Raw genomic sequence first — 16,804 nt, forward strand, 5'->3', positions numbered from 1 at the left:
TTTTATTCAGCTCGCATGCCTTACTCACTATCCAGACTGCTCGCTCTGTGTTTTCTATTACACCAGCCTGAACGAGCGTTCAAAGGCACGCGTTCCAGCGGGCGGTCCTAAGGAGGATTTCGCCGCCTTTGTGGAGTGGGTGCTGGTACACAACAACTCTGCATTCACCATCGGCCCTGCGGAGGATGACTTCGCCATCATCCCCACTCCTCCACTGCCAGAGACCAGCCCGCCACCAGTGAAGGAGGTGTCACACGTGCCCACCGCAGACCAAGGAGGTCAGCTCGCCGCGATGGAAAAACTTGGACCGAGGACAAGATCGGAAGTTACCATCGTCCCAGAGCCTGCTTCTCTGCAAAGGTTGGAACAGGTGCGTGAGCCGGCTACACTGCTGAGCGCTGAGGGAGTGTTAGTGGAGCTCGGAGACATGGAGGATTGCCCCTCCCACACTCCCACCGCTATGAGTGAGTACGAACTGGCCTCTGGTGGATATTATGAGGGACTTAAGGACATTTTTGTAATGGACCTGATTGACTTTTTGGAGAGATGAACCCTAAGCCCCCTGTATCTCCAGTGATGTATGTATCTCCTGCGCTCCCTGTATCTCCAGTATCCCTTGAATTTCCACCCAGCCTGCCTCTCCCACCTCCTCAGTCAGCCAGTTACTCAGACCCAGTTCAGCTGCTGTCCTCCAGCCCCTCAGCAGCCCATATTAGTAATGATGTTCTGTTAAGTGTTTGCAGGCCAGCTGCTCCATCCATCCCTGTGGATCCCCTGTCTCCGCCTCCAGCCTCTGCACCCCGTCGACATTTCGGCTCCACCTTGGCTCCTCCCTCCCTCGGCTCCACCGGATACCATCGGCCATATGGCATCTCCGGGCTCCCTCGTCCCTCCGGCTCCGCCCTGGTCAGTCATTGGCCTGCCTGCACCTGTGGCTTCGGCTGGCTTCTCCTTCTCCCCCGGCTCCACCTTCACCCTCGGTCCCACCAGCTCAGCCTCTGCCCTCATGATTTCCGGTTCCTCCTCGGATGCTTGTCACCACGGCTCCTCCTCGGTCTCCAGGACCATCGGCTGCGCGTGTTACATGTCTGAGTGTTTTGAGTTTCTGTTGTGACCTAGTTTTTGCCTGTCTTGAGTTCATTGTTCCCACCTGGTATGTCGTTAATTATCCCATTATTCCCTGGGTTCTTAAGTCCTGAGTTCTCCCCGTTTCATTTGCCAGTTATTGTCCATGTTACATGTCTGTTTGGATTATTCCTCAGTTGTTTCCTGTTTCCAAGTGGATTTATATTAAAGACTGTTCTTTGGGATTCCCTGCTCTCCGTGAGTTTTAACTACCAGAGACCGTAAAAACATTCACTGATGCATGAATGTTCATTACATCTGAGACAGTTAAACAAGAGCTGGTGAATAGTTCATGCCCAGAATACACAATAAAATCAAATTCGGTGAGCATGTACAACAAATGTGTGACATAATCCTGCCTATGAACACATACCTGGTGGTCCACCCCACTGTGTGAGCTTGATATGCATCACTCTTTTAACAGAACATCTCAGAGGGGTTAACTTTATCTCTGACAGACATATTGAGCCAATACAATGGAAAGATATATATATATATATATATATGTCTGAAATGGAGAGGAATAGGGGTTACAGAGACCTGCAGACAGAAATGTTATCACCGTGATCATTGTAGTCTTCTTCATGTGTAAATTAGATACAGATGTTATTGTTTGTATAGAAAAGTGGTTTTAAAATTTGTTTATATTATTAAAATAGAGCTCTTTGTGTAAATATGGTTTTCTATATTTACTGTATTATGTTTTAGACTCTGTTTAGATTGAATGATGGATTAAAAAAAGATTATCCTTTGCAAGAAGATTATTTATTTACTTAAAAGCCATGTAATACTTGGAAAACTCTACTGTCATATATTATTTATATTAGGAATGATGTACTGTCTTCCTGAAGAAAAAGTGATCAGGACCCCAACTCAACGTACATCAATACTACGGTCTCATATATTAAGTTTTGTTGTCTTTTTGAACTTTTGTGTTGAAATTTATCATTGTCAGTTCTTGGTTTAACTGTAACATTATAATGGTGTGTATTTGCTTTTCCATGCACCATAGTCTCCCTTCTGTTTTGATTTTGGTCTTTTTGACACCAGCAATATGTACTAAAATTACCAATCCAAAAGATGTATCTAACAGCGATCCAAATCAGCTTACTCACCCTGGACAATCATTCCTTCAAGGACGAACAGATGTTCTTAGGCCTTGTCTATCCCTGATCCAGCACACATTGCACAGCTCATCGTAGAAGAAGCAATAACAATCTATTCTCCCTGGAACTAATAATGCCATAATGCCAACCCCTTAAGCCCTTTTTTACTTTGATTGGCCCTTTCTACTCTCTGGTTTCATCCAGAACCCTTGTCTTCCCCTTTTGCTGGTTCTGTCCAGCATGAAAGCCTTATCATCATGGATCTGGCTTCACCACCTTGATTGTAGCTTTCTAATCTGGCAAAACCACTTCTCTGGATTTGTTAACCCAGCCAAGGTTCTCTGAACCCCTGGCTCCACCTTGGTCCTCCAATCCCTTGGCTCCACCTTGGCTTGTCAATCCCCATCAGGGTCCCTCTTTCACTTGGCTCCACTTAGTATGTCGATCACTTGTCTCCAGTCTATCCAGCTTTGTCTTGGGTCTCCAGTCCTCCAGATCCACATAGGTCTTCCATTACCCTGGCTCCACCTTGGTCCTCAGTCTCACTGGCTCCACCTCAGTCTTCCAAGCCTCCAGCTTGGTCCTCCGATCCTCCAGCTCCGCTTTGGCCTTTACTCTGGTTCTTCTTTCTTCTGGGTCTGCTGTGGTCCACTAGTCCTCTGGCTGCTCCCAATCTAATCTTCCTCTGGATTCTTCTTGGTCTTCACTGCCCTGGAGTGGGTGTCTGTTCCCCTTTCTTGGCCCTGACCCTCCCCTCCCGTCTATCCATTAATGCACTCCATGGGTGATACATAATAATTGGGGAATTAATGATAAAAAAAAGGAATTACAGTACTCTGTATATGTTAATGGAATTTGAAGAAAAATTGACAAACTCTATAATATTATATAATTTCAGTGTGGAAATAAGAAATAATTAAGTTACTGTTTCACTAATGGCTAGAACAATTACTGCTCTGCCATTGCACTAGTGCTGTCTGTTGAATGAGTGATGGAGAGAGAGGGCAGTTCAGATGTGTAATTACCAGATAAGAGGTATTATGATGAGATAATATCAGTCAGAGTGGTGGCTACAAAAGGAATCCCACTTTCGGGTTTAAGAGGACAACACAATGGCAAGACATTCAGTTATCACACACCCCTCCGCCAGAAACACACACACACACACACACGCACTTTCTTTCTTATATTTTACATGTCTCTGCCAGCCTGCTGACTTTTGGCCTGTTTTTTGACTATCTTTCTGTTCTCACCCTTCTTGTGATGGAATTATTGTCATGATCATTTTATTCGGAATAAAATAAATAAAGTTCAATAAATACTTCACAATTTAAACCTTTCTTTCTTTCTTTCTTTGCATGCTTGCTTGCATTACAGTTATTATTAGCTATTGATTAATATGAAGTAAATAATTATTATCATTTTGATGTCATGAAAATAATATCCTAACACATAACATATGTAGTGCGTTCTCATGTATGAATGTGACATATGCTATATAAATATGAATGCACCTGATTTCTATCTTACCTGCAGTCGAGCAGCTCCTTCAGCTGAGTTCTCAGTGGACCGCACACGTCACCTGATGTCCTTTCTGACCATGCTGGGTCCCAGTCCTGACTGGAACGTGGGTCTGTCATCAGAGGACCTCTGCACCAGAGAGTGTGGCTGGGTCCAGAAGGTGGTTCAGGACCTCATTCCATGGGATGCGGGGACAGACAGCGGGGTCACTTATGAGGTGAGCACTCATACAGTGGGGTCCAAACATCCCTTCTACTTACAATTTTTCTTATTTTAGATAGAATTTGTCATCACAAATGACATGATTGGTGGGGCAGCTGAACTTAAAAATAAAGATGAATATCAGAATTGTTATCGTTTAGTATGTCCCAATTTTCCTGGCATGCAAGCTGGCATAAACTTAACAGGTTTGAGCAAAAGAAAAAAAATCAATCTATCTATCTATCTATCTATCTATCTATCTATCTATCTAGATAGATATATAGATACATACATATTTAGATAGATGTTTAGATGTGAAGTACTTGCAGTAAAGTATTTTCCTCCTGAGGTCTTTGGATAATATAGGGTTGTGACTATCACACATTTGCTCAAAGCAAACTCCACTAAATGAGTTCTCTCCGTGTTAATAACAGAACAAAATAAAAACATGAAAAAAATAAGTATGTTTTAATTTAGTCCACTGGAGACCATACAGTCATGACCATAGCTTGATTCTGCCATCTACTGGTGTGTGTCAATGTTTGTTTGTTAATTTAATTCATTAATTTCCTTGTTTGTTTGTTTTTCATTTACATATTGAGAGGTTAATATTTTTACTTGTAGACTGGTTGGGTGGTTACAGGACTATTCTCGGTTAAATATACATTAAGCTCTGTAAACAGCATGTGTAACATTCTCATTTACCTCAGAAAATGTATGCATGTATATATGTATGTATTCATTGTTTTTTTTTTTTCATTCATTCCAACTATTCTCATATGCTGTTGATAAATAATCTCATGATGTAAATAAACCAGGTGCATGCCTTTAACAGTGTCTGGTCCTAAGACAGCCTTGGATTTCTAACTTTTATTTTTCCACATTTCATTGAGGAGAGGGTCTGTGTATATAATTTGCATTGCCCCCATGGTTGTGCGTGTTATAGTCAACCTCTCTCAGCGACCTTGCTGCTGTTGACTGTGGGAGTTAATCTGTCTTTTTCAAAGCCTGAAGGCTTGCTATGGTGATCTCTTTGTTGTGTGAAGTGATTTTAAACTGTTAAAATATGGAATAATCATATAGGAATTCCCCTTTTGTAGTATTCATTATTTGACATCAGTTCAAATATAAAATTGAAAGTGAAAAGTGAAAACCCTGTGGGTATTTAAATATTTGGTAACACTTTACTTGAAGGGGTGTGCATAAGACTGACATGACACCTTCATAATCATGACATGACACATGTCATGAATATGGTACTCTGTATATGTTAATGGAATTTGAAGAAAAATTGACAAACTCTATAATATTATATAATTTCAGTGTGGAAATAAGAAATAATTAAGTTACTGTTTCACTAATGGCTAGAACAATTACTGCTCTGCCATTGCACTAGTGCTGTCTGTTGAATGAGTGATGGAGAGAGAGGGCAGTTCAGATGTGTAATTACCAGATAAGAGGTATTATGATGAGATAATATCAGTCAGAGTGGTGGCTACAAAAGGAATCCCACTTTCGGGTTTAAGAGGACAACACAATGGCAAGACATTCAGTGATCACACACCCCTCCGCCAGAAACACACACACACACACACACACACACACACGCACTTTCTTTCTTATATTTTACATGTCTCTGCCAGCCTGCTGACTTTTGGCCTGTTTTTTGACTATCTTTCTGTTCTCACCCTTCTTGTGATGGAATTATTGTCATGATCATTTTATTCGGAATAAAATAAATAAAGTTCAATAAATACTTCACAATTTAAACCTTTCTTTCTTTCTTTCTTTGCATGCTTGCTTGCATTACAGTTATTATTAGCTATTGATTAATATGAAGTAAATAATTATTATCATTTTGATGTCATGAAAATAATATCCTAACACATAACATATGTAGTGCGTTCTCATGTATGAATGTGACATATGCTATATAAATATGAATGCACCTGATTTCTATCTTACCTGCAGTCGAGCAGCTCCTTCAGCTGAGTTCTCAGTGGACCGCACACGTCACCTGATGTCCTTTCTGACCATGCTGGGTCCCAGTCCTGACTGGAACGTGGGTCTGTCATCAGAGGACCTCTGCACCAGAGAGTGTGGCTGGGTCCAGAAGGTGGTTCAGGACCTCATTCCATGGGATGCGGGGACAGACAGCGGGGTCACTTATGAGGTGAGCACTCATACAGTGGGGTCCAAACATCCCTTCTACTTACAATTTTTCTTATTTTAGATAGAATTTGTCATCACAAATGACATGATTGGTGGGGCAGCTGAACTTAAAAATAAAGATGAATATCAGAATTGTTATCGTTTAGTATGTCCCAATTTTCCTGGCATGCAAGCTGGCATAAACTTAACAGGTTTGAGCAAAAGAAAAAAAATCAATCTATCTATCTATCTATCTATCTAGATAGATATATAGATACATACATATTTAGATAGATGTTTAGATGTGAAGTACTTGCAGTAAAGTATTTTCCTCCTGAGGTCTTTGGATAATATAGGGTTGTGACTATCACACATTTGCTCAAAGCAAACTCCACTAAATGAGTTCTCTCCGTGTTAATAACAGAACAAAATAAAAACATGAAAAAAAGAAGTATGTTTTAATTTAGTCCACTGGAGACCATACAGTCATGACCATAGCTTGATTCTGCCATCTACTGGTGTGTGTCAATGTTTGTTTGTTACTTTAATTCATTAATTTCCTTGTTTGTTTGTTTTTCATTTACATATTGAGAGGTTAATATTTTTACTTGTAGACTGGTTGGGTGGTTACAGGACTATTCTCGGTTAAATATACATTAAGCTCTGTAAACAGCATGTGTAACATTCTCATTTACCTCAGAAAATGTATGCATGTATATATGTATGTATTCATTGTTTTTTTTTTTTCATTCATTCCAACTATTCTCATATGCTGTTGATAAATAATCTAACAAAATAAAAACATGAAAAAAATAAGTATGTTTTAATTTAGTCCACTGGAGACCATACAGTCATGACCATAGCTTGATTCTGCCATCTACTGGTGTGTGTCAATGTTTGTTTGTTAATTTAATTCATTAATTTCCTTGTTTGTTTGTTTTTCATTTACATATTGAGAGGTTAATATTTTTACTTGTAGACTGGTTGGGTGGTTACAGGACTATTCTCGGTTAAATATACATTAAGCTCTGTAAACAGCATGTGTAACATTCTCATTTACCTCAGAAAATGTATGCATGTATATATGTATGTATTCATTGTTTTTTTTTTTCATTCATTCCAACTATTCTCATATGCTGTTGATAAATAATCTCATGATGTAAATAAACCAGGTGCATGCCTTTAACAGTGTCTGGTCCTAAGACAGCCTTGGATTTCTAACTTTTATTTTTCCACATTTCATTGAGGAGAGGGTCTGTGTATATAATTTGCATTGCCCCCATGGTTGTGCGTGTTATAGTCAACCTCTCTCAGCGACCTTGCTGCTGTTGACTGTGGGAGTTAATCTGTCTTTTTCAAAGCCTGAAGGCTTGCTATGGTGATCTCTTTGTTGTGTGAAGTGATTTTAAACTGTTAAAATATGGAATAATCATATAGGAATTCCCCTTTTGTAGTATTCATTATTTGACATCAGTTCAAATATAAAATTGAAAGTGAAAAGTGAAAACCCTGTGGGTATTTAAATATTTGGTAACACTTTACTTGAAGGGGTGTGCATAAGACTGACATGACACCTTCATAATCATGACATGACACATGTCATGAATATGAAGGAGGTTTTATGCATGTTTATGACAACTGTCATTAAGTGTCATTCGCTCAGTTATGTCATTTTTAATGCAAAGAACAGTTTTTTTTTTTAAAAAACAGTTCAGCAAAAATTTAAAATCTTGTGAAAAATGTTCGCAAAATGTTTGCATGCCTCCTTTTACTTACATTTTATGAGAACAACCTGGCCTCATAAAAAACTTACCTCTGGGTATTTTTCTGCAACACCATTTTTACGAACCTTTCTGCATGTTTTGCCGCAGTTTCAAAGAGAAATGTCCACTGAGTGGCGCTAAAACATGGGTTCAATATGTGAACTCTGGCACTCTTTTATTACGTTGATATAGGTACATATTGCTGTGATTTTATTATGTTGCTTCAGGTACGTATTGCGACGGTTCAGAATTCAAATATCTGGGGACTGTCGCTAAAAGTTAATGCTCTATCGCAGAGGTGTCAAAGTCAATTCCTGGAGGGCCGGAGCCCTGCAGACTTGCTATGGTGATCTCTTTGTTGTGTGAAGTGATTTTAAACTGTTAAAATATGGAATAATCATATAGGAATTCCCCTTTTGTAGTATTCATTATTTGACATCAGTTCAAATATAAAATTGAAAGTGAAAAGTGAAAACCCTGTGGGTATTTAAATATTTGGTAACACTTTACTTGAAGGGGTGTGCATAAGACTGACATGACACCTTCATAATCATGACATGACACATGTCATGAATATGAAGGAGGTTTTATGCATGTTTATGACAACTGTCATTAAGTGTCATTCGCTCAGTTATGTCATTTTTAATGCAAAGAACAGTTTTTTTTTTTAAAAAACAGTTCAGCAAAAATTTAAAATCTTGTGAAAAATGTTCGCAAAATGTTTGCATGCCTCCTTTTACTTACATTTTATGAGAACAACCTGGCCTCATAAAAAACTTACCTCTGGGTATTTTTCTGCAACACCATTTTTACGAACCTTTCTGCATGTTTTGCCGCAGTTTCAAAGAGAAATGTCCACTGAGTGGCGCTAAAACATGGGTTCAATATGTGAACTCTGGCACTCTTTTATTACGTTGATATAGGTACATATTGCTGTGATTTTATTATGTTGCTTCAGGTACGTATTGCGACGGTTCAGAATTCAAATATCTGGGGACTGTCGCTAAAAGTTAATGCTCTATCGCAGAGGTGTCAAAGTCAATTCCTGGAGGGCCGGAGCCCTGCAGACTTTTGTTCCAGCCCTGCTCCAACACACATACCATGTAGTTTTCAAATAAGCCTGAACGACTTGATTAGTTGGATCAGGTGTGTTTAATTAGAGTTGAATCTAAACTCTGCAGGGCTCCGGCCCTCCAGGAATTGAGTTTGATACCCCTGCTCTATCGTGTTGGAAATATGCCCTACATCAAACCCAACCCTAATCCTACCCAATAGTGTTAACAAATGCAAAACTGAAATAAAATGCATTTGTTGATTCAACCGTGCCATTTGAACTTCCTTATGCATATTTGAACTGTTTTGTCAAACCGTAGTTACACAGAATTCAAACCGGAGCTCCTCACCTCTCAAGTACGTCTCTGTACTCCGTGAGTTATCGAACAAACCTACCGTCTATGAAAACCCATAGATATGAAGCTGGATATGTGCGATGCTAACATTCAAAAGCATCAGTTTTCAAATCTCCCAGCATATTAAAATTGTTGTGGAGTCATAACATAATATTCTTCAAGTAATTGTGTGAAAATTACACTTTATTAACACTAGAACTGCCACTGGGTAAATTTTACCTGTGGCTTTTTTTAAAACGTACATAAAATATTTTTAATAAAACATTCAAGTCTCCCAGTCACTGACTTTTACTAAAATTGTGTGATTTACAATCCCCTGGTGTTGAAAACTGTTTAGATAAAATCAGATCAAAAAACGGGGCATTTATACCTATAAGCGCCAGCGCGGGTCAAATTTACTCGCTATATAATGCCTGTATGTTTGCGCTGTCATTTTCGTGCCGCTTATGTTTTAACATAGTACATTGCTAGGCAACACCTTTCACTCAAATAAAGACAAAATGAGTAAAAGAAGGCGATTTATGAATGCTGAAGAGATATAAGAAGCACTAAATGCCATGACCGATGGATAGTCTGATGGTAGGGAGATAAGTAAAGTGTCCTGTCGGCTCAGCATCTGACGGCGATCAATATATCATATTTAGACGTTTTATCCTAATGTTACTCATAATTGTTCAAAATTTTGATTAATTATTGAATTTTTGTTTTGCCATTTCTATCGTTTTTTGTTCGCTTCTCTGTTGCTATTTATTCTTTATATTATATTTTTATATCATATCTATTATATCTTTATTGGTGTTCTTCTTGTATAATTCAAATTATAAATGATATAACTAAACAAATTAATAATTAATTAGGTGAAGCTGTGCGCTTGAATTTGTCATCGCATCATCCTATGCAATGTGGTGAATTATTATTGCTCATTATTGTCTATAGGCTATTTTAGTAATTCAAATAACATAGGTTATCTTAATATATTGATTATTGACATTTTATTATAATAGCCTGTTACACCACCTAAATATGTATTTACTTCCTTCTAATTCTCATTGTCAGTGCAGGCTTGTTTAGCTTAATATTGACCATTATGAAAAGTGACTAGTGTAGCCTGCATTAAAAAAAAAATTGAACATAAAACAGCAGGACAACAATATAGTTGATGACTAGACATAATCATTTCATGACTCTAGACACTTCTTTGTGAAGACAGTAGAATAATACAGTGAAATATTGATTAATGACATTTTATTATAATAGCCTGTTACACCACCTAAATATGTATTTACTTCCTTCTAATTCTCGTTGTCAGTGCAGGCTTGTTTAGCTTAATATTGACCGTTATGAAAAGTGACTAGTGTAGCCTGCATTAAAAAAAAATTGAACATAAAACAGCAGGACAACAATATAGTTGATGACTAGACATAATCATTTCATGACTCTAGACACTTCTTTGTGAAGACAATAGAATAATACAGTGAAATAATATGTTCTTTAGCCATTCAGAAACAGCTGTCATGTGCGTGGGTATAATTTATCCGCTGGCGGTTTTAGGTATACAGCAACTCCTGGCGGTTCTAGTGTTAATCGAAACTCTGTAAATTTGTGTGAAAGGTAATAAAAGGTGTCGGAGTTTTACTGCCTCTAGTGTTCATTTATTTTGGAAACTGCAGTGATATGTACTTATTGGTACATATTTTGCATCTCGCGAAAAAGTGTCCCCAGGTGCGTTTTTGCCATGAGAACAGGTAGCGAAAAGAGCAGCTTGAATATGTTGCCAAATTTATTGTGTGTTCTGTGTAAGACAAAAGGGACGCAATGAGAAAGATTAAATAACAGAGTAAATGACTTGAATATTTGACATTTTGGTAAACTGGTTTATTTTTTGTGCCATAGTCTCCCAACAAGCGTACAACACCTCAGGAGAAAATTCGTCCCCTCACAAGTTTAGACCATCCACAGAGCCCTTTCTACGACCCAGAGGGTGGCGCGATCACTCCTGTGGCTAGACTCGCCGTAGAGAGAATTGCTCGCAAGGTCTGTTTCTTTGCTTGTCTTAAAAAAATAAATACATACATTTCAAAAGAAAATATTCTTAGCTGTTGCGGTTTTAGCTTTTATTATTGTGCAAAACAGCTCTGCATTATTCATGTCATAAAAGTCTATAAACTTAGAGCTAAAATAACTTGACAACAACAGATTATGCATATTTATGAACCCAGCATGTCACAACAGTGCCCTGAAAGTATTGAAAGTCATGCATCTTCGATTGGGAGAGAGATTACTGTATACGAATTAGTAGGAACACAGGAAAAAAAAAACAGGTTGACTTTTTGCTGTTTTCAATCAGATGGTAATAGTGAATCAAATCCCATCACTGTGTAGAAGAAAGTGATTAAATGAGGGACATCATTTAAAGTCTGTTTGGAAGTTTGAGTTGTTTTCTGATGTCTTCAGGGTGAGCAGTGCAACATTGTGCCTGATAATGTGGATGACATTGTGGCTGACATTGCCCAGGAGGAAAAAGAAGAAGGTTTGCATCTCTTTATCTTTTCATCAAAGTTGACATTGAGAGAGCGAGAGAGAGACAGAGAGAGAGAGAGAGAGAGAGAGAGAGAGAGAGAGAGAGAGAATGAGAGAATGAGAGAATGAGAGAACGAGACTTTTAACTATTCAATATCCTAAACTCCTCCAGTCCAACCAAGACTAAACTGTATTCTTGAGAGGTTACACTAGGCTCGGGAGACTTATATAAAACATGAGAACATAAATTACTGTATATTTCCATTAAGTAACAGCTTTGTCTCAGGTGTTCATTCTAAAATTTTAAACTCCATTATTTCATCCAAACAATAACTGATTAATTCTGAGACTGTGCGTTTAATTTTAATGTGCATTTAATTTAATCATACTAGTTTCCAATTGTTGGTCTTTAGGTTCTTCCAGAAGATGTTAGATGAAGAATCCCATTGTATGATAGAACAGTTGAGGTGAACTCAGTAGAAACTTTCATAGCTCATGAGACTTCATGAAATTCTCAGTTATCTTTTATTGAAATCTCAGCTTGGTCTCTGATGTTTCTTACAAAATCCCTTCAGAGAAATAAGCAATAAGCACAATAATACTTGTTTCCTTTCAGATTAGAGAGAGATTACATTAGGGATTTACATTTTATGTTGAATTGGAATCATGATATTCTATTTGAGCACCCTCCAGGTGTGATGACTGTCTGTAGCCAGAATAGAATCATGCAGATTCATTGGCTGATGGTGCTAATGGCACCCTCCGAGGCAACATTACACCAGTGCCTCAAAGGATGCACTTTTGCCATCACTCCTCAGATTTCTACTAAATAAGTTGTAACAGTACAGAAGTTGTAACAGTAACAAAATGGTATGGCAGAATTATGCAGTATTTCATTCCCTACACAGGGAACCAGGGTTACATATGTAACCGAAACGTTCCCTTTAATAGGTTCACTCGACTGACTGCCTGCCATGATATTCACATGCCATGAAGAGAGTGTGACCATAGCATAGTACTGATGCAGTGCTGAATGTCCTATGAAATGCAACATTTGTTTGTGGCTATCAACAACATCATATGTTGAAACAGAGCTCATTATGTTTCTAAATTATGTCAGATGATACGGTCTTGGGAGAATTTAATGTAAAATAGTTTATATTGAAGTACATCTCTTTAAGCACATTTTTTTGGCATTTCTTTTAAAGCAAAAGTTTAAGCAAAAGTTGCTCTTTGCTCTCCTTTTAATCTCACCAATGTTTATTTGAAACAACAACAACAACAAAAATGATCCCAGTAGTGTTTTTTTCTTATGGGCACTCCCTTTATGAGATTCCATAATGCTTACAGACAAAAATGTTAATATTATGAGACTTTTCATCCTCCTACTTCTTTTTCTTTTCTGTTTTGTCAGATGACACTCCAGAGACATGTATCTACTCCAACTGGTCTCCGTGGTCTGCATGCAGCTCCTCGACATGTGAGAAGGGGAAGAGGATGAGGCAGAGGATGCTGAAGGCACAGCTGGATCTCAGTGTGCCCTGTCCACATACTCAAGACTTTGAGCCCTGCATGGGGCCTGGCTGCAGTGATGAGGGTCAGAATCAAACACACACAAAATCAGGATTTTAGTCCCCATATGGAAAGGAACATGGAAGTTATTGTCAATCATATTGATATTATCTCTGTTCAAAAATGTACTGAAACAGCTGCCTACTAAGAGGCCATCCACACAGGAAGTATTCTTGTATTCAAAAACAGCAGGATAGGATGCATAGACAAAAATGCAGGGGTCTATAGGTCTTCAAAATAATATGACTTGATTTTGGTTTAAAAAACAAAATTTGTTCTTGCATTCTGGAAGCGCTATTCTTTTATGTTGGTCTATACACATCAAATAGATGTCTTTACTACATCCTGTCTTGTTTGTTTGTTTGTTTATTTATTTAAAGCATCTCTCACATGGGGTCTTATGGTCAGAAAATGTAATGGGATTCATAAAAATGCTTATAACTTTTTAAAATATGAAGACTATTTTCATGAGACTTTCATGGCTCTGATTAGAGTCCATGGCCAATGTCAAGAACAACGATATCAATAACTCCACAATTGTTAAAAAATAAATAAATAAAAATAAAATAAAATATGTATTATAAGCAGTTTTTAATTTTTAATTTTATTATTATTTTATTTTATTTAAAAAAAAATTTTTGACATCAGCTCTGATTTTTTAGGTACCTACGGGTGATGTAACTGAGTTACCTAATGATATCCAAATTTGTTTGTAGAATATAGTCTGTAAAGTCACAATATGAAAATATCAGTCATGGGGGCGAGAGGTATTATAACATAATTTAAAAAAAATTAAAGATATTTTATTGTAGTGAAGGAAAAATCAGCATTTCTCTCATTTTGAAACACTTGATTTCACATATTTATTTATTTCAAATTTGTTGCAGTAATACATTCTGGGATTGCCAAGACTATAAAGGACATACGTTTGGTTCTTATGAGGTAGATTTTATTTTTTTAATTCAATTTAATTTAATTTTGTTTTGTTTTGTTTTGTATACATTGATCAGCTTATGCTGTTTATAACTGGTCTAAGAATTTAACCTAACAGCCTGCAAGGACAAAATTGATCAGTCAAACCGTGATAGAATATAATTTTATGGTGAGCTATCCTCTACTCACCATTTCTGTGCACACCAAGAGATTTATTGATCAGACATATTGGGGCACCCTGCCTTGAACATTTTAAAAATGCCCTAAAGCAATGCTAACTAGACATTTTTATCAGGTGACAGAATCTTTGCATCATTCTTGGGTAAGGTTGCATCTTACTTCTATATGGGCAGTACTATTGATTTTGACTTGGAGACATTAAAAGGTCAAAGCAGCTTCTGCATAGTTTTTGTTGCCAGACTGGAAATCGCTAAAAATGCATAGCTCATTTCTATTATTGCTAATAGAACAAAATGTTGATGCATAGGATGAGCAAGCATACATATGTATAAGGTAATGAGTAACATAGTGAATAAAATAAGGAGCTGTTTTATAATGCTTTAGCACCTTTAAGAATTAAAATAAATAAAGTTAGATATGAATTCAGATGTCCCTTTAATACTTTGAATGAAACAGGCAGTTTAACGCAAATCACACATTAGTGTGTGGGTTTTTCTTTAGTGTTTAATGAAGTGTTAATATCCATTATCAATTGATTATCATGTAATGGAGATGATATAGAGATGGCCTCCAGGATGTCATATTTACTCACAGTTTTATTAATGATTCAATAAGCCACATTTTATCAAGCAGGACAAATGCTAGTAATTTGAGAGAAGAGGGAAGTCCAGGCTTTGCACCATAACATTTTCATCTTGCCCATCTGACTATAACTGATTAAGTAATATTAGCAATTCATGGTGGCATTGTATATTATTGCCTGCAGAACAGGTTAATGTTCTTAATTAAGCTTTAGAGTAGAGTAGGCATTTTTCATGAATGCATAGTAGGACATTTAATAAATTGGTTAAAGGAAAAAAATAGAAAGTTCCCATGTACTGTTGGTAAATTTTCAAGGTGGTATCTGTATTTTAAAACAGTGATTGGCCCTTAGTAAACTAGCTACCATGTTCAGTGATATGATGATGTGATTGTTCTAGTGGGGCTCTTGACTAAAACATTCTACCAGCTGTGCCAGGCTCCATAATTACCTAAATCAGCTTGGACCAGCTAGAAACCACCTACCGTGTTCAAAAAAAATGTTTTGCCCACTATTATGATGTGATTGTTCTAGTAGTGCCCCTTGACCAAGATGTCTTTGCCAGGCCCTGGAAACCAGCTTCCATGTTCCAAAATAGTGATTCCAAACCCTGTTCCTGGAGCCCCCTCAGTAACATGGTTGGGAACCACTGTTCCAAAACATCTATCAACTTTTTATCTGTATTTTCTAGCAGGGCTGGTGGTTGAATGTTAAAAGGTTTTTGAACAAGGACATGAATAACAAAGTGAACTTTGACTTTTACAGATGCTTCCACGTGCATGATGTCAGAATGGATCACATGGTCACCATGCAGTATGTCATGTGGCGCAGGTGTGCGTTCTAGGGAGCGCTATGTAAAACAGTTTCCTGATGATGGCTTTGCTTGCACTCATCCCACTGAAGAGACAGAGCCATGCACTGTCAATGAGGACTGCTGTGAGTATTATTTACCTGTGGACTCATAACAAGCCAAATGCATTGAAATATAACAGATGTTTACAGTCGTAATTTTATTGTTTCATCACGATTTAATCACGTTTTTGACAATTGCCAATTGTGCAGGAAGTAAATGTTGATATAATTTCCGTGTACATAAAGTTCCTGTACATAATATACTGTACTGGGTTTCCTGCTAACATCCTCATTCATCTAAATGTTTTATGGCTGTTTTTATGTATTGTTTATGTTGCTTGAATTGAATAAAATAAAAACTAGCCACTCAAATTCTTACTTTATATTTTAATAAAAGACTAAAAGTTGTTTTTTGACACAGATGATCTTCAAACAGAATTCTGTGTTCCAATCATATGTACTGTATATGTTTCTGTGTAGCTCCAAGCAGTTGCTTGGTTACTGAATGGGGTGAATGGGATGTATGCAGCGCCACCTGTGGGCTTGGCATGAAAAGACGGGAGCGGATGGTGAAAATGCCCCCGTCTGATGGCTCCATTTGTGGGGCAGAGGTGGTGGAAGTGGAGAAGTGTATGATGCCAGAATGCCGTGAGTACAAACACTCACATGCATGCCCATATTAATATATGCACAGCCATGTATGCTAAATTTACCATATTAGCACACATGCACATTAACAGATTCCCACACAGTACATGTCTGTGAATGTTTGGGTCACATTAACATCTCCACAATTACATATTCACATATTCATATATATATATATATATATATATATATATATATATATATATATATATATATATATATATGTGTGCTTATCTGTGTGAC

General features: G+C 37.5%; 1 protein-coding gene across 1 annotated transcript in view; it reads left to right on the plus strand.

Annotated features, from left to right (window-relative positions):
- The window catches only part of LOC107567810 (spondin-1-like), a 197,787-nt gene that overhangs the window by 166,024 nt on the left and 14,959 nt on the right, over window positions 1-16,804 (plus strand). The window contains exons 8-13 of the mRNA XM_016253577.1: window positions 3,768-3,969; window positions 11,170-11,310; window positions 11,731-11,806; window positions 13,211-13,393; window positions 15,827-15,997; window positions 16,394-16,561. Of these exons, the coding sequence (XP_016109063.1) occupies window positions 3,768-3,969; window positions 11,170-11,310; window positions 11,731-11,806; window positions 13,211-13,393; window positions 15,827-15,997; window positions 16,394-16,561 (941 nt within the window). The remainder of the gene's footprint in view (window positions 1-3,767; window positions 3,970-11,169; window positions 11,311-11,730; window positions 11,807-13,210; window positions 13,394-15,826; window positions 15,998-16,393; window positions 16,562-16,804) is intronic.

This window comes from Sinocyclocheilus grahami, unplaced genomic scaffold (genome assembly GCF_001515645.1).
Source record: "Sinocyclocheilus grahami isolate Dianchi unplaced genomic scaffold, SAMN03320097.WGS_v1.1 scaffold1190.1, whole genome shotgun sequence".
Taxonomy (NCBI): Eukaryota; Metazoa; Chordata; class Actinopteri; order Cypriniformes; family Cyprinidae; genus Sinocyclocheilus; species Sinocyclocheilus grahami.